The sequence below is a fragment of the Lampetra fluviatilis genome, chromosome 47, assembly GCF_964198595.1.
Source record: "Lampetra fluviatilis chromosome 47, kcLamFluv1.1, whole genome shotgun sequence".
In the NCBI taxonomy this organism is placed as follows: domain Eukaryota; kingdom Metazoa; phylum Chordata; class Hyperoartia; order Petromyzontiformes; family Petromyzontidae; genus Lampetra; species Lampetra fluviatilis.
The window spans coordinates 7,984,619-8,005,567 of NC_136321.1; the positions used below are offsets into that span (position 1 = coordinate 7,984,619).

A 20,949-nucleotide genomic window follows, 5' to 3' on the forward strand; every position below is an offset into this window, starting at 1 on the left:
GCTACCATTTGTAGCCAGGTCGCTTCTGAAAAAGAAACTTAATAGCTCGATGGGCTTTAGCTGGCAAGATAAAAATGGTTTAGTTTTATTTGGATATTTTTTAACTGATTTGTTTACCTTTCCTATACTTTTTACTCCAATCATATTTTTCTTTTGTTGTTTGTAACGTTCTGACCTGCCCCTACTGAACATCTGTCAAGAGCTTTATAGCTCATCGGATTTTTGGGGGCCCCACGCTTATGCCGAGCACCGCCACTGTGCGAGAGAAGGGGGCGAGTGGCCTGACCTAGCAAGTAGTGTTATTTTAACCGGCACCGACCATTTCGCTCGCTAGACGGGTAGCGTAATTCGAGCGGAGCGCAACCCTCCGGCCGTGACAAAACTTGCCCGCAGCATCGTAGGGGGAAGGGGGGGAGGGGGGGGGGGCTACCCGGGCACAAAACGGCGAGTTGTCGGTCGGCCGGCACTTTTGAAACAAACCCAACGATTCCTCTCCGCTGATCGCCAGGGCTGCGGGAGGCGTCACGACATAAGGCAACCACGGCCCATCGCTCCGTCAGCACCCTCCTTTGAAGGCATGGGGGCTTCGTGCATCGGGTGCTCTCACCCTTTCATGTGCTCTTTTTATCTTCGTTTTAAAGATAACAAATATTATTAGAGTGGGGGGTGTACTGAGACGACGTGATTTAATTTTTGACGGCTTGGAGGCAGAGCATGCCGGCGGTTGGTCTGATCTGGAAAGTTCAATCAAAGCGACCAACGGCTGTCTGTCAGCCACGATCGACTTATCGGTCTTGTAAAATCTACCAGCAAACCGCTTGCTACTGGTGCGGAAGTGAACATTGAGCAAAAATAATGTCACCATTGTCGTCGTAATGGTCAACTCGCACACTTCACGCTCGAGTGAGTGGCAGGCCAGTAATTGCCTCCGGTGTCGGCCTTAGCCAATAGGCGGGAATTCCGCACTCCAACAAACAAGTTTTGCTGTTGCACACCGCACTAGCCCCGCAGCCTATAACACCTGCTGTGCACGATAGTTGCCTTATCCACATGCGACATTATTGTATGAATGTGCCACTGCACCGTTAGTCTACGAGAATGAACGAGACAGTACGTACGAGGTAATCGTGCACAGCACCACCGTTGAATAAGCAGTGTTCATGTAGGGTGATATAAAACAAGAGGGGGGGTGGGGTGTCATATTACGAAGCGTGAACCAAACCATATTTTTCCCAAATGCCTTTTGAGTTTTTGCGGATCACGGATTTGGGCAAGGGATTTCATTGTCCTGCACTTCCATGCACCCATGCCTTTGCCTCTACGCCTTTGGCGAACCCGCACTCGCATGTTCACTGATTGTGCTCCCAGGGCATTCACATTTTCCCACACGTATTGCGTGTACGCGCACATCCAAACACATCTACGTACGAACATGATAAATTAAAGCACGTCTTGGGATTTCTTCCTTCAACGATAGCCAGACAAAATATGGAGTCATTTGTTTTCACAAAAAGATTATTCCCCGTTTATGTTTCAAATAAATGTCTGCATTGCCGTAGGAGAGCGGTGACAAAGTGATTAGCACACTGGACTAAGCAACCGGGCTGCTTGATCCCAGGCCACGGCTAATATCAGTGGCATCTGAGCCAGATTTGCCCTGCCCCCCTCCACCACCGTTGGCTCCCTTCATCAAGTTGTACCGACTAGTATGGTGAAGCACGGTTAAACAACCCGCCAAGACCCACACGCCGTAGAGGAGCCCCCTCAACCAGCAGTGGAGTGACACAGACATAAGGGCTGCGCATGTGCGTGACCGTTTCGTCGGCGAAAAATTGTAAGCTGTGATCACGTTAGTGGCACGAGTGACGCTTTGCATGAAGCAATTGCCATTGGCTACACTGAGCAATGAATGTATTGCAATTTGGGCACTGCCAATCGGTGCAAGTGTGGTCTTCAAGGTTAGGCTACGTGGTAGAAAACCCTTGGATTGCTACTGGTGGCTGTGTTGAATCGATATCCCTCACGAGGGAGGTTACCATCCAGCGAGATAAGACAACTGGAATGGTTCCTCTGCGAGGAGGAGGAGAGAGGGTACGCTCAATACGCGGCCCCAACCGCACGTCCACACTTGGATCCCGAGCCGCTGTGAATAACCTACGTGTAAACAACTATCAATCCAGTTGCTGATATTGTGACTACCTTGTGGTATAGGGCATCACTACATCTGTACACAAAAGTAACTAGCAAAACAAACTGCATTGATGTTGCGCCCCGTAACGTAAAACAAGTATCGGAGCGCAGGTTTTTAGCCAAGGGGACGCCCCTAATGGCAGCTGTCCCTGTGCAGCACAAGGCGAACACAGAAGTTGGGAGGCGATGTTGCTATTGGTTTTTCCAATGAAGCGACAGGTGCAACGCACACACAGAGGTGTGAGAAGAGCCCGGGTGACAGAAAAGGAGTCGCGAACTCACCTGTGAAAGTGGGATTTGAAATTCACACTGCCGATATACACAATGGCGAGGAGCTTTGAGACAGGCAGGCATTGGTAAATCTGTCGCCTGTGACGGTGGATTTCAAATTGACACCGCCAAGAGGCAGGTGGAGAAGCATCCCCGCCGGGTGGCGGTCCCGAAACGTGAAAAAGTAAATATCAAAAAAACTTGTGTTAACTCAACTAAAATCTGTTTTTCATAGGTGGTCACCGACACGCTCCGGCAGGTTACCACTCTCGAGGGGCTCTCAGGCAGTGTCAGTGGATCCACATGGAGGCGAGCAGTGCGGGACAGGCAGACAACAGGCAGACGACAGGCAGACAAGGAAGTGGGGGGGGGGGGGTTCAATCACTCGCCTGTGAACGCATCCTTCTCCCTGCTCTGGCACGCGAGGCGGAAGATGGCGGAGATGAGGTCCTCTGCGGCCGCGAGCGCCGCTCCGCCATGCCTGGCGCCGAAGAAGCTGCAGGCGACGTCGCACACGAGCGACACGCACGGCTCGGCGCGTGTCGGGGCGCCGTCCACGCCGCAGCGCGGGAGCGCCGCGCGCATCGCCGACACCACGCGGCGCACGCACTCGGCGGGCAGCAGCGGCTCTGCGGGACACAAGGCGCGCGCGCGCGACGGAGAGATGTTAACGACCTCGCCTTGTGTACGGGAGGTCGTGCGTTCGATCCCGACCCCCCCCCCCCCCGACGCCCATTGGAGCTTGCGCGTCTCTCTCCCTGTGGTCGCGTGGATTCTTCTCCGGGTCCTCCGGATTTTCCCCTCCACATTTAGAAGCGTGCAGATTAAGAGTATTTGGCTGATAGAAATTTACACGTGAAAAGCCACTTTGCTGAGGTATCATTCGTGGCCAAGTTGCTTCTGAAAAAGCGCTATATAGCTCAGTGGGCCTTTCCTGGTAAAATGATAAATGAATCAGAGTTGAATAGTGTATAGTTGAAGACGCACGCACGGCGGACACACCCACGTGAACGCACGCACGCGAACGCACGCACGCGCACACGCACGTGCAGCTGTGTGCGAATACACACCGGGCTTTGTTTTCATGCAGGGATTTATTCCGGGTCACTGGTAGATGAGTAGCCACAGGCAGCTAGCTAATCAGAATCAGAATGTTTATTTATGCTGGAGGAAGCCGATGAGCTATAAAGCGCTTTGTCACAGATGTCCAGTAGGGGCAGGTCAGAGCGTTACAACGACAATACAAAAACACGATTGGAGTGCAAAGTATAGAAAAGGTAAGTAAATCGCTCAAATATATATAAATAAAACTAAACTATTGTATTCTACCCAGGTAAAGCCCAATGAGCTATTAGCTTATTTTACAGAAGCGACCTGGCTAGAATTGATAGCTCAACGAAGTGGACACGATGTTCAGGGGTGGAAATATTTTCTGGTTTTCTGACCCAGGCAGACCCAGCTGAAATTAAGCCACACGCACGCATAAACAAACACATACATTCACGGTATAATGAACACACGTGTATAAATACACACAGAGACGCATGTGACAATGAATCGCTTGCTGTCAATCTCCCGTGGAACAACAGCCTCGTCACGGCGTGTCAATGACGAGTTGTTGAACCGTACTTCATCACACTGCTCAATGGTGGATGCCGAGGGCGGGGAGCACAGACACGGGAGCGTAGAAGTACAATGGAGCAAAGGATTTTTCCGCGCTGCTCTCCGCTGTCCACAGCGGAGACTCGTAGCCAGCTATGACACCTGTGATGCATGGTGGTCACCCTGCTCAGCGCTATGGAGGCTCAAGCCAGCTTTGCTTCCCAGATCTCATGAGAAGTGGCGCATTGTGCGATTTGGTTGTAGGCTTCCTGCCACATGAAACAAAATATACTCAGTAAGCAACTGGCCAAGAGGACCGCTGCTGGATCAAGCACTGCAGAGTTGTAGCTTCCCGCTCTGTGAGAAGGCGCGCCTCCAACGGAGGCATCTGCTGTAACGCACAACTAAAGAATTGCAGCCCTGCTTGTCGTCAGATGATGACGGTCCGTCCCTCAGCCGGCCTGCCCGAGACGCGGCCTCTTCGGCGCTCAGCGGCAGGTGCCCGAGCGACGTGTGCCGACGCAGGCGGCGCTGGCCCGGCACGATCGTCGCATTCCAGCGCCGGGTCTGGCCCAGAGGTCGCAAACGGGTTTTGATTCCTTACCCGGCCCGTCCGAACAGCGCCCGGCGTGGTGGAGAGGGGGGGGGGGGTCGCACGTACTCGCGACCCGAGGAGGCCCCGCAACTCCTGCCTCGCGAGCGGCCACGTCGAGAGCTCAGACGTGAACTCGGGAGGGGCCCCGCGCGCGATCCGTCTTGCAGACAGCCGCTTCGCCTTCGGGGACCGTTCGCGCAATAAATCACGCGACGTCAAGCCGCTTGTTTTCCCTGCCACGCTTCGCGCAGAACGTTAGGACATTGCGCCGGTTTGCCCGACGTGAGCATTTGCACAGGAAGGCCGAGGGGAAGAAGCCGTTACAAGGTGGTGTTTTTTTTTCTTTCACTCGCTCGTTCTACTTCTCTCCTCGCAAGGGCTTCACGATAAAAAAAGATATAAGAAAAAAGTTTGCATCAACATCCCACACGTATTTATCAGGAGCATTTCACTGAAAAACGTCAACGTTGATTTTTAAATCCCCAGGGGGTTCTGCGGCAGCTAAAATTCTTGATGAGGTGTGAATGGGTTTAGGAAATCCGTGTTGATTTGGTAAACTGGGTCACAGAGAAGACACGCAATAGTCCACTGCTGTAAGGAGTAGTGCAAATATTTTTCCAGTTACATTTCATGTTCTTTTCACCAATTCTATCGCAACTGTTCCACGTTCAATCATCATCCAGGCACACCGCAATGCAAGACAGCAGCGCCACAAATCACATCACACTTTGTTTCAGATCACGGAGGTCAGGCCAGATCCTGGAGGTCAGATGTCGATTGAGCAGTAGCTGCGGGACCTGGCGCAGGGTAGAACGCGTTGCCAACGGGGCGCGGTGGCACCAACGACTTTGGCCGTGATGACCTCTTGATCTTTGCTTCAAGTTCTTCATTGGTTACATTTGACCACAATCTCCACATCATGCTCCCTGGATGTGGAGATGAGCGAGCGGGTAGGTTTGTACCTGTCGGCCAAAAAATTGTTTTTGCAGTGAAAAAGGGTCAAATTAAGTGCAAAACCAAATTGGGTTCGAAGCCAGGATCTCAGCACTGCCAATTCTAGACGTATTCTTCTTGTGTGTGGCTTTTTATAGAAACTGATGAGTCCATCACGTGCAGGCCGTAAGCACAGCCTCGGGGGAAGCCGAGCGGAGGATGTCTTCACAACGCCTCCGCTGACTTTAACCGCGGGTCGCGATGCGGTCCCCTACAGTCTCCCTACGGTCGTGGTCAGGATTTCCGCAGTCGCATGTCGCCGGGGCTCTCTCTCTCTCTCCGACCGTCCGCTTTGAATATGCGGTGGTTGCCCCATCCGGTGTGGGTGCTACGGGTCGTTCGGTTCAAAGGCCGATGTACCACCCGGCCACGTCGGCCTCCCAGTGACGATAGCCTCGTCATTCCCCTTTGCACGGTGCCGGCCAGGGAAACTCCCGAGTTTATTATGACATTAAAAACCACATTCGTCAATAACACCACCCGATAACATAAACACTATTTAGCATGATCTTTTGAAAAAAGGGCCATTGTCTGTAAGGTAGCCTTTAATACATCCGTGTCTGTAGTGAGGCGGCGTTTAACGCTTGGATTTGAAAGCGTACGCAAGTGACAGGCTGCCAAGGAACCCAAAGTGGGCTTGGCAGGGACAATTGGCGGTGGCCGAGCTTGTCGACGGAGTGGCAGCCGAAGGAGGGAAGGCGCCTGGACGTTCGTCCACCGCAGGGATGGATCACTGACATCGGCTCGCGTGCGAAAGCCAAGAACGGATCGTTCCACTGCAGCGGTGTGCCAATTCAGTGCGTAATTTTTTGTTTTGTTAATTTAATATCTCATCGTGAACGCTCGGCGATCGCGTGTGTGAAGGAGCCGTGGCGCAGTTCTCCACCCCCCCCCCAAAGCCCCCATCCCATGTGTCACGCATCCCACAGTTGGCAGCCGTGCGAGCGCTATGCGCTGAGCGCATAGCGACAGGGACAAGACAACTCCGCGATTCCCACGACATCAACGTCCCGAGGGGCTACGCGACGGGATGTACAGGGAATTGTAAAACGGGAGGGGGGGGGGGAACAAAAAAAAGACATAGTAAACTAATCGGACGAGCGGGGCGGTGGACACTGCCAGACGCCACCCCTAAAAACACCGTCCCCCGAGGTAAGACGTATAAACAAAGCAACAGCTGCGTTCAAACGCGCCTGGCGGCAGGGTAAAGATAACCTCGCAATAAATCGCGCGCCCGTGCACTTCACAGTCGCAATCTGCAATCCGGGCGTTGGTGGCGCGGGGACGGGTCGAACGTCGAGGAGGGGGGGGGGGGTTATGCATCGCCACACGGAGGGGGCCGTTAGAGCGTGCCGCAGGGATGCAACGCAAGGTGCCCTCCCGAGCGTGACTGGCCGATGCCCGTAAGCGACGGCCGCCACCGTGACGGAAAATATTGGAAAGCGGACAAGGAAACCGGAGACGATGAAGGCGGCGTCGTGCAGTTTGCACCGCGCAAGCCCGCGACATTTGTGCACACGTGCGCGTGTTTTCCGCCCATGGAGCTCTCGGTCGATCTCCATGGACACGTTATCTTATCTCCAGAACGCTGACAAAACGTAAACGTTGAGGGATGCTCCAGAATGAGGACAGCTCCGATACACGGATTAAAAGGTCAGGGGGTCAAGTGTCGATGCGAAGGCACGCCCTTGGAGCCGGGTGCATCTCCAGGACGACTCCCGGAGATGCATTCCCCTTCGGAGGCTTCTCCGCTGGGTGCTGCTGCCGCTGCTGTAGTTACTGCGGCTGTCGGGCCGAGTAGGGCCACTCGAAATAAAGTCCCTCGAAGGATGAGACTCGTTGATGGAACAGTGGAAGCTCAGGATGCGGGTCTTGCGTCCGTACGCACTACATACGCTCGCTTGCCTCTCGCTTGCCCGTCAATCACATCTTCGTAAAAGTTAAACAGTGTTATTAGATTTTTTTTTTATCTCGCCACATCAAAGCAGGATGGAGAAAGGGCCCGTTTAAACGCGGCATTGTTGTTACGAGGCCATATTTTACAAATATAATAATTCTGCGCTACTTTAAAATAAATCCCCCAGCAATGTCCGTAGCAACAGGAATGCTTTGATTTGTGAATAGACCGCCGGGGCACTGGTGCTAAAAGGGCCCGCACGGTGGCACGTCAATCTCGGCGATTAATCCCCCCCCCACCACCGTTGCGGCTTGTGGTGGGGAACCGGCGACACCGAATCGAGAGCTCTGGCGGTGCTGGGGCCTTTGTTTCAGATCGTTCGACGGCTCGCTTCCTCCGAACCGGTTGGGAGGGGGGGGGGGGATGAAAAAAAACTAAAAGGAAAACAAGAATTGACCGTCACGCTTAAGAGGAAAACAACTTTGCGCGCTCGGCTGCTCAGCTACGTAACTCTGCAGTTGTATCGAGTTTGTTGACAACATTCGGTGCGTGAGGATGACCGGACAGGCAGGTTCAGTGGTGTGGAGCGAGCAGCTTCACAATCGCAACGTTGGGATTTCAAATCCTGGCTTGGGGGATAACTCGGCCCATCATCCCCGCTAGGTGGATAAAAGGAATGCCCACTGTGTGGGAAGTCAACGGTGGTTGTGCTCTGGAGAGACTCAGCCCCACCATAAGAATGTGTAGTTTCCACCACTGGCTGAGACCTATTTAAAATGTGGTAAAAAAAAGTGATTCGCAGTTAAATCTCGTGTTTTTGTATTAAAACCTCCACCCATCCTTATTATAGAGCCTCCATCATAGCTCAATAACAACAACGGAAAGAATAAACTTCCTTTTCTCCACCGCCACACTCGAACATTAATCCTTCTCGGAGGCATGTAACTGCAAAATTCCGCGGTGCATCGTAACCTCGGCACCGTGCCGGGGTGGGGAGGGGGGGGGTGTGGCGGACAGGCGGGCAGGCGAAAGCCATCCCCAGGTGGGAGGATCGCAGCGAAGGAAACGAAAACTGTGCAGGCCACCTGCCGGGGCGATCACGTCGCGAGAACGCGAGAACACACTGCGCTGATTGTTTCTCCACCGGTCGCTCTCTCGCGCTCCGCTCGCGATTTGTTTCGTTCCAGCGGCTCTCCTGGGTAGGTGAGCTGGCCGGAAGGAAGGCTCCTTCAGGCCGGTCACAGCAAGCGACGGTCGCTTTACTACAACAATAATGAGAATCACTGCGTAGGCTACAGCGGCCGTGCTGCATAGCCCTACAATGTGTTTTCGGGCTGTGCCGTGCGTTTGTTCGGCCCGCGTCCCCGCACCTCCGATCAGCACGGCTGACTACGTACGGCGCGAAAGAAGTTCAACATACATACGTACATACACGTCCGACATTTTGCTCCACGTGTTGGAAGCTTCTTCAGAAACTAAACGTGCACGGACGTCCTGAAGAGTCAAACAACACGTGGTACGGCCCTAAAACACAATAGCGCGGTTGCTTCGCGAGTATTTTACATAAGGGAGGAAACAATAGCACCTGGAAAGAACCGCCAAGTGTGAGAGGGTAGGAATTAGATGTATGCAGAGTTACTCTTCAAGCAACTGACTAGAATGACAAATGTGATTCACACGTGAATTAAACGGTAAATTATAGAGGATCTCACCCAATCAGCGTCATCAGTGCAGTGAGGGCAGCACTTTTATATCCCACAGGCCAGAGGCTATGCAGTATGCGTGGAGAGACCACGAAGAATTTGGCAACGCGGGTGTTTTTTGTAACGCTCCAAAATTCTGGGAATCTTTGTGAAAAAAGTAACATCTGATGTGAACGTTGGGCCCACTCAAGCCGCACCGACCAGGCCTCTTCTGGGCTGTAACCAAAAATAAATAAATACATTATTAAGTTTTGGCAAGGAGTCCAAAAGGAAAGTTAATCGTCCGTGACGTTTCCTAAACTTTGGTACGCACATCAATTTGGGGGGAGGGGGGGTTAAGTAACGGGCCTGTTGGTTCGCAATACGTAGAGTGGGAGCGACGGCTTTAGCCAGCAAAGTGCCCATAAATCCACTGGCTCACGCTCACCCTGAGCCGACATTGGTGCTTCCAGGAAGGACGCGATGCGAGCATGTAAAGTATTCCCTCGTTATTCACAAATTTGCTATCCGCGATTTTGGGCTATCCGCGAATCGCATCTGGAACTGTACACGGCTACTCAGCATCTCGCTTGCAAACAACCGGACAGTATTGTTTTATGTCGCAGACAGAAGGTTACATAATTAGGGTTCTCTCTGCATTACTTTAGCGCGTGGGGAAACGACAGTTGTTATGTTGCATTAAGTGTGTGTACGTAAAGCATATGTGAGAACAAATACAATGAAGGGGCACTGTTTAGCCTGGGGACACTAGTTGAGGCAAGGGTTATTAGCGAGCACCTATTAAGACTGGCACACGGCACAGGTTGTTTGTGTACTCGGCTATGAGCTTGGCAATCTGGCTTTCATTCTTGGCCATGATGTAGCAAATGGATTCTTAGACTCGAGGCTTAAGTTTTTCGCTTAATATTTTCCAGCTTGCTAGTCGACACTGGTGGCACATCACAGCCATACGGCGGTATCGTGGACAGCAACAGCACGGAGGAGACAAAGACGGCTGTGTGTTCGCACAAGGTACCAGGCACAATGCGCACTGTGCCAGCCCTAACAGGTGCTCGCCGACGCCACGCGCCCCAGACTTAGGAGCAAGGCTAAGAACGGGGAGGAAAGGCGGGTCTCTGCGTTTGCCGCTGTGCGTGCAGCGTCACTCACTGCCATCGGCGTGTGAAGAGAGCGCGAGAGACAGCAGGGCCCAGCTGTCGGCTTGCTCCGCAGACAACGACGCTACTGCTGCTGCTGCCGCCCCACCGCTCGCCGCTTGCTTGCCCTGTCCGGGCCGGCACAGCCTCCGGCACGTGACCACCAGTGTCTCGGTGAGCACCGGTCCCATGAGCCACGCCTGGGCCAGGCGCAGGCGTCCCGTGTCTGCACATGCCTGGTGAAAGCAACGACCACAAACAACAACAACAGCTCTGTGAGCAAGGTTACCGCCACAACAACTATCATCAACAATGATAACCACCATCTTCGGCAAGGCCACCAACAACAACCATCAACAACAGCTGTTGTTGGCTACGTACGGTGTGAAATAGGATCAACATACATACATACAACAATAATAGCACAATCAGCAAGAGCACCAATGGCACCGTCATGAATAGAAACGATAGATTCTTGAATCAATCGGTGCAGGGATTAAAGATTTATCAGGTTGTATATGCAGCTTTAATGCATGTACTCCTATTTGCTCTCACATGCCAAACACACTCATTAATGTAGGCCTCTCTTGAAAATAACCTGTTACGGAAGTGCTTGATAATACGCCGAGTCAAAAAGCCATAAGTCAAGGTCACAGGTCAAGGTCACGGTATTCCTAAAAGAGCAGCGGCACTCGACAGGATGCGCTTGTCACGTGGGTGCCGGTCTTCCGCACAGTCGCAGGATCCAAACCACTGACAAATAAAAATAACAACACAAGAGCCACCACGTGGGCGCTGACGTTTTAAACGCGTGGCTCGCGAGCAGCGGGCTTCACCCAGGGCGTAACGGAGACCGCGCGCACGGCTTTGTACATCTGTTTTCACGAGCCTTGCTCCACCGGGCAGCTACGAGACGGGCGCTTGATCGCCGAGGGCAATTAGCATTGCGGGGAAACTCCGCGGGGGAGCACGGCAATAAAACGCGGCAGCCGCGAGCGCCGTGCTTCTGCGGCAAGCAACGGACGAGAGCAGTTCGCTCGAAAAGAAAATGTTAAAGGGATCCAAGGAGGCGGCTGTCTCGGTCAGACGGTGCTCCCGGCCACAAATCGTTGACAAGAAACGCCCCATCTGCCTTTCACAGTGGCCTCTGTGTTAACACAAAAAAAAAACACACACCAAAATAATAAATGAAAGAAAACGGCAATTCCCACGTACGTGAAATACGACAAGACCTCCACTTTGGCCCGACGCCCCCACAACCGACTTTACCTCCTTTCCGTCGAAGCTGTGAAAGATCTGCCCTCCTCCCTCTTGCGATCAACACCCACGTCTCTAGTTGCCCCCACCCACCCTCCCCAGCCTCGGCATCTCTAAGTCTAATGATATTTTTTATCCCCAAGGGCTATAGCAAGGGCCAAGGGGCTGTTTGTGATTAAGTGAGATGAAAGATGACCCATCTGCGCCCTTTGGTGCAGCACGCTTGGCTGATACATAGCAGGCTCCTTCGAAGCGAGGCTGTCGACGTTTTGAGAATCCAAGCTCGCTCGTGCCTCCGCCCACGCGGCCCTTTAGCGGACGGTGAGAACAGCATGCTAGACTCCCAGCATGCACTGCATGGTGCAGCCCTGCAAATGATCGCTCACGCCACTGCTGGAGGCTCAAGAGAGCCCCTCTAAGAGAGCATCTTTGGCCTATACTTCCTCGCTGGAAGAGGTGGTGGTACCCACACTTTACCCCAATGCATGCGAACTGCCGATTGACCAACTGTGGTGGTGCTCATTAACATTGCTGGGTGGACAGAGGTGGGCGATTTAAGAAGTTTGCACAATTCCTTTAACTGCCACACAGGTCAGACTAATCAAACCGGCCTCCACTTTTTGTGTGCTAACGATTACAACATGGTAGAAAATCGTGTACGTGTTTGATAATATACGCGCAAAGTTCAGTAACGAACGTGAATTCTGTATTTAATTCATTTGATCTTGATAAACAACGTAACTATGTGCTTGAAAAAAAGCCTTTTCAGTCAATTTACATTGCCCGGTATAACGACATGATAGAGAGATATGGACATTTAAAAACAAAATCAAAGCTCAAATACACTAATCATACACAGTGACTGAAAGAAAAAAACGTGGATTAGGGAACAGACACAAAATGAAAGACATAATATTGACTGTGATTTATAGTGACCTCTGGATTGCAAGTTCAGCGTGACTCCAACAACGCTGCAAGTAAAATAATAATTGCCGGGCGGTGGTGGCTATGCATGTGACCTGTAATACAGCACTGTGAAAGCAGCGAGGGCTGGTGGATGGAACAAGTATTGTGAAACTCCCTTCCCGTGGGCATCGATGTGCCATACCCTGGGGCTAGCAGGAGGCAGTACAGCGAGTGGACTGATCGCCATCTCGTTACATCTATACAGGGGTAGAGTGCTGCTCCCTCGCGCGTGTTCCGGTTTCCGTCAATATGTACCGTGCGTAGAGGGGTCGCTACTTAAAAATGATAATCATAATGTTTATCGAGATGTCGCGCAATGAATTAGCACGCACATTGCAGGTGATCAAGTCATCTGGTCGTAAAATGTGTAATACAAATGTTAATAATTATTGGGGTGGATCAGTTGCAAAAGGGTTAGCGCACTGCACTATGGACCCAGCCACTGCTGACATCTGCACCAGTGCTGATGCCCACCACTTCACCAACCCGCACTCTCCGGCGTGGTGAAGTATGGTCAAACAACACCCGTGAGAAAGAGGGGTGGGGTGGCCATCGTTCAGCAGCGGATTGACAAACGGCTATGTACGTTATCATCTTCACTTTCTCCACTCGATTTCCCAGCTCAGCACCTCCTCACGAAGCCCAATGCGTTCGAGTGAAACGCCGTCGCATGTTGAAGTTCGATTCAGTGACAAAAAGTTTTAATCCAATGGTGAGGAGGGAGCTTCGTTGGTCAAAATTTGATCGATACATCAGCGCGGATAAACATTATCCTTGTGAATGTGACAGCTTTGTTTGGTGGTGGGGAGTTAATGATGAGAAGGTTTGCATAAACCTACCACGTGGATCATTATTGTCATCGATGTTAAATTACATACCCAGTAATTAGATACAAATGATCGGATCTGCCACAGATTATCATTGGCGATCCCAAGGCGGATCTGCACGTTAGCAGTGGCAAGCGAGAGGCCCTGCTAGTCTCCTCTTGCCCTTCCCCGCACCTCCGATTAGCACGGTTGGCTATGTACGGTGCAAAAGACGTTCAACACACGTTCAAATATATATACACACAGAAGCTGAACAAAATATAAATAGCAACTGCATACGCCGTGCATTCATCAACCTCCAAAACATGTGGAACATTTCAAAAGCCCTGGCTGGCTTCATTTCTAGACCCGACAGGGGCGTCCGTTTGGAGCGAGCGAGGGCTTCTGGCAAAGGCCCTTCGCTCGGCCGTTTGGACACTTACAAGGACACAAGGAGAAATATATCAGCCCAGGGACAATTTCTCTTTTTGTAGCACAGGAAGCGTGCGAGCAGACGCTGCGCTGTGTAAATTAGGTTGCCGCTAGGGGATGCAGACACTGCGCGCGCATGCATGCAGGCACACAGGCATGTGTACACGGCATATTTGCGACCGAACACAAGGGGCGATCAGCGTGCTTTGGCAATGAGAGACTATGCATGTATGAAGTCACGCTGACCTAAAGTATTCTTTACCGTCGAGCCTTGCATTCATATGTCACCGGAATTTCAGTGGATGCAAGCAGTGATAGGAATGATAATCTAATTTATCACTGTGTAGGGTTTCGCAGTTGTGCTGTATAGTTCTCCGATTTGGCATATCATTACGATGCATTGTAAATTATATTTTACACACACGATTCATCGCTTGCATTGTGAGCACCGCTATATACCCAATAACCACACTTTCATTCATAAGAGATTGAAGATGGGTACATATCATCCACTGTTTCCAGCCATGAGTATCTCTCACGACAGGTTCCATCCCAACGGCTCACAATGTTTCTCTATATCGCCTCCTATTTTCCAGGACAGAATCATCGCCATCATTCCTCCAGATGACCCTCGTACGGTGCACCGTGTATGCGAGACCTTCCTTCTCATTAGACTTCACAGGCAATTTCTGCGGGAGATAAAACTCCATCGTAAGTTGAACTTCTTTCGCGCCATACATAGCCAACCGTGATAATCGGAGGTGCGGGGGAAGGGCACCAAACTATGTATGTACGTTGAACTTCTTTTGCGCTGTACATAGCCAAACCACCCTAATTGCATAATGTACGTTGCCTCAGTAATTTCCCCCCCCCCCCCCCCCCCACATTGTGCAAGAGTGCATAAGCGTGGTCACCACATCTACGCCTCGATATAAGGAACGAAACAGATGGACTTTTCCCCAAATCTGGCTGTCGTCTGATGAAGCTAGTTGTAATTACTGGCGAAACGTCGTACTCAGATTGTAAATCTTGTGGCTTGGCTCTCCAACACACAACCAGTGTGCTGTACTAGTGACGAATTGGCCACGTTCTGTTTACGTGACAATCCTTACTAGTTGGCTGTGCCGGGTGGTGGCGGGTTTTAATGACACATTCATATATTTAGGCGATCTAACCCAAAAACCTCTATCATGGATACGACAACCTCTTTGTTCATCTTTGATTCGCACTGGCTCGCTCTCGCCGTTCTCCTGGAGCGTCTCAAACAGATTCCGTATTTGCGCGTCGTTCTTCCACATGCTGCGCGCTCCGCTCGCGTGCCTGTCAACCCATACGGTTTACCCCTATTCTTGCACAGGGAAATAAAAGGGTGCAAACTATTCTTATTTTCCATAGTACGTATGAATATTAATTATTTCGCACCGCACGTAGCCAACCGTGCTAATCGGAGGTGCGGGGCCTACTCGGCTAGGCTAGCCTGCCACAAGGCAAGGGAACGGTTGAGATGAGATGTGATGCAAGGTGCTTTGGGATGCCGAGGCATTTAAGCGAGCGGCCTATAAAACCTTACCCTCCTTCTGACCCTTTTTCCCCACACCTGTCATGCTCCGTGATTGTGCTCCCGAGGATTTCAGTATTCACAACTCCCCACATGCGTTGCGTGTATGCAAGCGCACAGACATCCGACATGTCTACGAACTAATAAAATAAATGAAAGCATTTCTTCCTTAACGATAGCCAGACAAAATAGGGGGTAGTTTTTTGCAAAAAATCATCACCGCTGATTGTTTTCACAGACAAATGCGCGCATTGCGTAAGGGAGCGGCGGCGTAATGGTTCGCAAGCTGCACTACAAACCCCGTGACCCGAGTTCGATTCCCGGCCAAGGCTAACATTACCTCCGATTAGCAGGGTTGGCTACGTACCGTGCGAAAGAAGTTCAACATACAAGTGATATCAGTTTTAGATCCTCGCTAAGGCACATTGACCAGCGTAGTGAAGTAAGCTCAAACTATCCCTTTGACCGACACAGAGTGGGAATCAGTTTAACCGACAACAGACCATATTATTGTGTATGCACATAAGAACGGAAGACCCCGCAAGTCTTCCAATCCCGACATCAATCTTGACCCAAACAGCTGCACCAGGACTGCGTGGCACAGACCGGCTGACGGGAGGAATGGAGGACAAAATCAGCTCCAAACCAACTCCTTATCGGGGATCCTACAACAGTCTGTCCACCTGGCTTCACCCTGCCACGCCATCAGCAGGTGCTGCTGGACAGGTACCGGACACAGGACGAGGTCGCTGTGCAGCCGACTTCCACCGTCGGGGTCTCTGTGACAACCCACAGTGCGGCTGCGGACCGTACAAACAACGTCGCGAATTGCTGATGACCATCCAGCGCTCGGTTCGGCGATTACGCGCACGATGAACTAATGTAGCGTAGACACGTGCAAGCGGGCACCTACGTACGCTTTGGCGATGCCCTCAACGGAATGGGCAAGTCCACATTCTGTTGCAGAGATGACTGACAAAGGCCACTCGTACGTTGTATCTGGCCTCACACTTAGTAAAGGCCTAAACCTAACCACAAGAACAATAACACAAATGTACTTTCTCATCATTTACAAAATGGGCAAAACCGACGCGGCTCTGGCCGGGCGAATCGGAGAAACTCGCGTGCGTCTTAGGATTAACTCAGCGGCTGGGCCGTTTACGTAAATACTTTTTTTTTATAAAAGCACAGAGGCTTTCCGTGTCTCCCGAAAGAAGCCAAGCAGCACCCATGGGGCATTACGTTAATGATGTAATTTTAAATAAAGGTCAGTGTCAAACAAATCACTCTTTCTTTCTATATTTCTGGATTAAACTGTAAAAAATCTGTGCATTTTTTTTGCTTTGCTTACGCTTCGGCTGAAAACAATGACGCCAAATATTTCCACTGACCTAATTCTTAACCGAAGACTCGCGATGTTTGAAAAATGCATTGTGGGAATGCGTAGCGCGCTCGAACGTATGGCAATCGCAGCTGTGTCATAACGGCACTCTCGTTTCCCCAACGCGTTTTTAAAGCAAAGATCGAAAAACCTGACGTCGAACACCGCGGCAAAGGCAACCACCAGAATCTGGCCGCCACTCACATTTTAACGTGAGTTATCGTAAGATATATTTTTTCTTCTACGTATTTCTGGGAAGTCGCTGCTTTGGCGCACTTATTTTATGGGCTTGTTTGTTCACTACTTATCAGCTGAAAAACCTAACTTTCCTTTTGAAATTTCAATGCAGAGTGCAAATCCAACCTTTGTACAAACTGGCTGAGAGGCAAATGTAATGACCCGGACCACTATGCCAACATGTCGCCCACATTACACACAAAAAGCGCTCGCTACAAATGAACCACAATACCTTGCTGATATCATCAAGGAGCATAAACCATCACGCAAACTCCGGTCATCCTTGCAGCGTCTTCTGGCTCACCATCGAAAAAAGATGATTACTGCATCGCGCGCTTTTAGATGCGCTTCTGCGGCCATCAGCATGGCAACTTCCTTCCGATATTAGGAAGCCACTGGACCGATGCACTTTTAAATGTAGATTGAAAACTAATTTATTTAGAACTGCTTTTTGTGTTCAGTTTGTTGTCCAATTTCCCTGCACCTCTGATTAGCACGGTTCGCTATGTACGGTACGAAAGAAGTTCAACATACATACATTAATGAATAGATAGATACATGTAGAAATACTGGGTACATGCTGAAACGGCATGGGTAGACCCTCATCCAGCAGCGGACTGACAAAGCGCTGTATGTGTACACATCAAATGTAATGTTGTCACATCATTGACTATTTCCAAGGTTACCCGGTGATTGTATTTAAGCGGCCCCAGTACCTGTGCACGTCAATCGTGCACTACTTTGCCCTCTCACTCATTCATTCCGATAACCTTTTACGTGACAGACCAATGAATTCCCACCGCGGAGCAGTGCTGAGAACATTGCAAGGGGACCCCCGCACGCGTGTGGGAAGGGCGAGATTTTGTTTGCAGGAAACAAATAAGGGACGCGCCACCCCTCCAGAGCGGGTGGCAAAACCCTTCTCGGAATTAACGCCACGGAGACCGTTTCAAGCCTAACAAACCCTCCCGCGTGGCGGCAGTCGTGCTGGTGGCAGTAGTATCAGCAGCGGCAGTAGCAGCAGTAACAGTAGCAACAGCAGTGGCAATGGCAGTGGCAGCAGCGGCAGCAGTGGCGGCAGCAGCAGCAGCAGCAACGGCAGCAGCAGCAGTGGCGGCAGCAGCAGCAGCAGCAGCAGTGGCAGCGGCAGCAGCAGTGGCAGCGGCAGCAGCAGCGGCAGTGGCAGCAGCAGTAGCAGCAGTGGCAGCGGCAGCAGCAGCGGCAGCAGTGGCAGTGGCAGCAGCAGCAGCGGCAGCAGCAGCGGCAGTGGCAGCAGCAGTAGCAGCAGCAGCGACAGCAGCAGCAGCAGTGGAAGCGGCAGCAGCAACGGCAGTAGCAGCAGTGGCGGCAGCAGCAGCAGTGGCAGCAGCAGGAGCGGCAGCAGCAGTGGCAGTGGCAGCAGTGGCAGCAGCAGCAGTAGCAGCAGTGGCGGCAGCAGCAGCAGTGGCAGCAGCAGTGGCAGCAGCAGTAGCAGCAGCACCAGCGCGCAATCAACCGGAACAATAATTGGCGGAGGCAACTACTCTGCTGCCGCTAAACCTCGGCGATCGCGGCGACGCCAGTCCTGTCTGCGAGCCGTGAAGCGGGAGCGAGGCGCCTTTTGTCGGACGAAACACAATTAGCGCTCGATTGTGCAAAGTGAATTAGCGCCGACACTTTTTGTGTGGTGACGCGATCCGCCGAATGGCGCCTCCCGGATCAACGCAACGATGCGTGCGTGATCGTCATTGTTGTTGTTGTTGTTCCCACCCAGGTATCAAGTCGATTTGGGCGCAAACAATAAACCCGCAGAGATCAAACGCTTGGAGGGATCGAGGCCGCTACCCTGTTTACTCACACCCTTGCAATAGCCAACCTACATGCTTATTGAGGTCACCGTTATTTCATTTTTATTTCAATGCCAATGTTTTTTATATGATATTGGTCATTGTTTGTACGCTGTTTTTTATTTCTTCCCTAAACGCAGCTGTTTAAAAGAAACTATTCCCGATTCGGTTTGTTTTTGCTCCGATTTCTATTTGCTCCATCGCTGTTACTTCTTTGCCAGGTTATTGCTTTGGTGATTTTGGTGACCCAGTTCACACTTGCAAATGAGACCACTCCTGTCATCTTGAGTCCTTCACCTGGTTAAACAATTTCAACTTGAACTTCAGCAAAACGCCCTCTCCTCCCATCTACGTTGTCGCGTCGCGTGTTGTTCGGCACAACGTCCAAAACTATTCATCAAATTATTATAACTGCACCATATTGACATTTAACAGCGCAGTGACCACAAACAAATGACCTCATCCAATTTAACATTGCGGGGAAAGTTCCTCTAACAGCATTTGCTCCCCTTTTCTCAACGCGGTGCTGCGCGCATGTTATGTCATCGGCCTTTGAGTGGTTTTACGTAATCTACGCAACGCAAGCGTCTGATGAAACGCGACCCTGTGGTGTTACTATGGTCGCACGGTGCCAAGTAGAATGTGCACGGTACCTATGCGACGGGGGTGGGGGGCATTGATTAGAAAAAAACAAATAACTTGCGCGCTAAGAAACTCACTTGCCGAACAAAAAAAACAAAGACGAAGATCCCCCCGTAAAGCCTGAACACACTGTTGGGGCAAACGCTGTTAGCGAGCACTTATGAAGGCCGGCATGGCGCACGAGGGGGTCGGTGGCCAGCATCACCGCTTTTGTCTCCCCCAGTGTCGACGTTTACACACCGCACCGGGTACTCACGTGAGGCCGAGTCGACCTAGGGGAGGCCCAGGACTGGTTCAGACAATCGTCACCGTTATCGTCCACGAGCGCGAATCGAACTCGGGTCGCCAGGATCAGAGCGCAGCGCACTACAAACTCGGGTTGCTGGGTTCATGGCGCAGCGTGCTAACCGCTACACTACCGCCGCCCACACTTGCTGAACAACACACACACACAGGTGGTATTTCAGAGTCTTTCGTCTGGCCCCGTAAAAACAAACACTGCAGATTAGTAATCGGATGAGCTTATAGGAACCGAATGCCGCTAAACACAAACACCTGACGTGTGTGCAGCAGCGTGAGAGTTCAATGCCACTGCCCCTCCATCCCCACCCAGCACCACCACCACCACTACCTCCACGAAATCCTAACTTCCCTGTGACCCCTGTTTGACCCCGGCTGCGTGGAGACGCGCGAGGCCCGGATTACGAGCGCCTTTCATTCAACCGCGGCCACTTAGGTGCGAGCACCGTCTAATCCCGAGCTCACCCAGTCAAGTACAGGTCAGACTCGGCAAGGCCGCAACACTCATAAAGGGGAGCCATTGTCACGAGTCAGAAATCCGGTGGGGCCCACAACTCAAATTGAATCTGGTTTGTGGGTTTCTCATCGTGCGGTGCGATATTGGGTTGCTAAGGCCAATCCATGCTTGAGATTGTTTGCATGCATGGACAAAACTAACAGCCGGAGAAATTATTGAACTCCACATGGATAGGTTGGCAACCAGGTGGGAATCTTTATTGTAACCAGTTGAAGCTCGACTGTGCTATCGGTGTCAGGTCGGCAGATGACGTTACCATTCGGATATGTCACAGAGCGGCGTAACCCGTCATGTTAGAGAACGGCCCACAGAAGCGGACACCACTGAGCTACCTCTGTGAATCCTTCTATGTTAGGGTGCAGCACTTTGTCAACCGCTACGCATGACAGTAATGCTCTTAGCAGGGCGGTCAGACCAATATTTTTCATTCTCAGAGCTGGAATTTACCCAAATTAAGCGCAGAAACAAATGCAATGTGTTTTATTTTGCAGTCAGAAGTGACCAGGCTGAGAACATCAATACACCGCACTTGCGTGGGTGGTTTAGTCACAGTGCTGCTCATCGCTGTGACACCTCTGGCCACCTCCTGCAGGTTGGGGTATTTTACAAATTCTCCTTGCGATCTGCCAAGCTGACAGGCA

At 51.4% G+C, this 20,949-nt stretch overlaps 1 protein-coding gene across 1 annotated transcript in view; it reads right to left on the minus strand.

Annotated features, from left to right (window-relative positions):
- The window catches only part of LTN1 (listerin E3 ubiquitin protein ligase 1), a 183,175-nt gene that overhangs the window by 116,718 nt on the left and 45,508 nt on the right, over nt 1-20,949 (minus strand). Inside the window, exons 14-15 of the mRNA XM_078877327.1 lie at nt 10,400-10,622; nt 2,850-3,089 (exon numbers count right to left, since the gene is read on the minus strand). Of these exons, the coding sequence (XP_078733453.1) occupies nt 2,850-3,089; nt 10,400-10,622 (463 nt within the window). The remainder of the gene's footprint in view (nt 1-2,849; nt 3,090-10,399; nt 10,623-20,949) is intronic.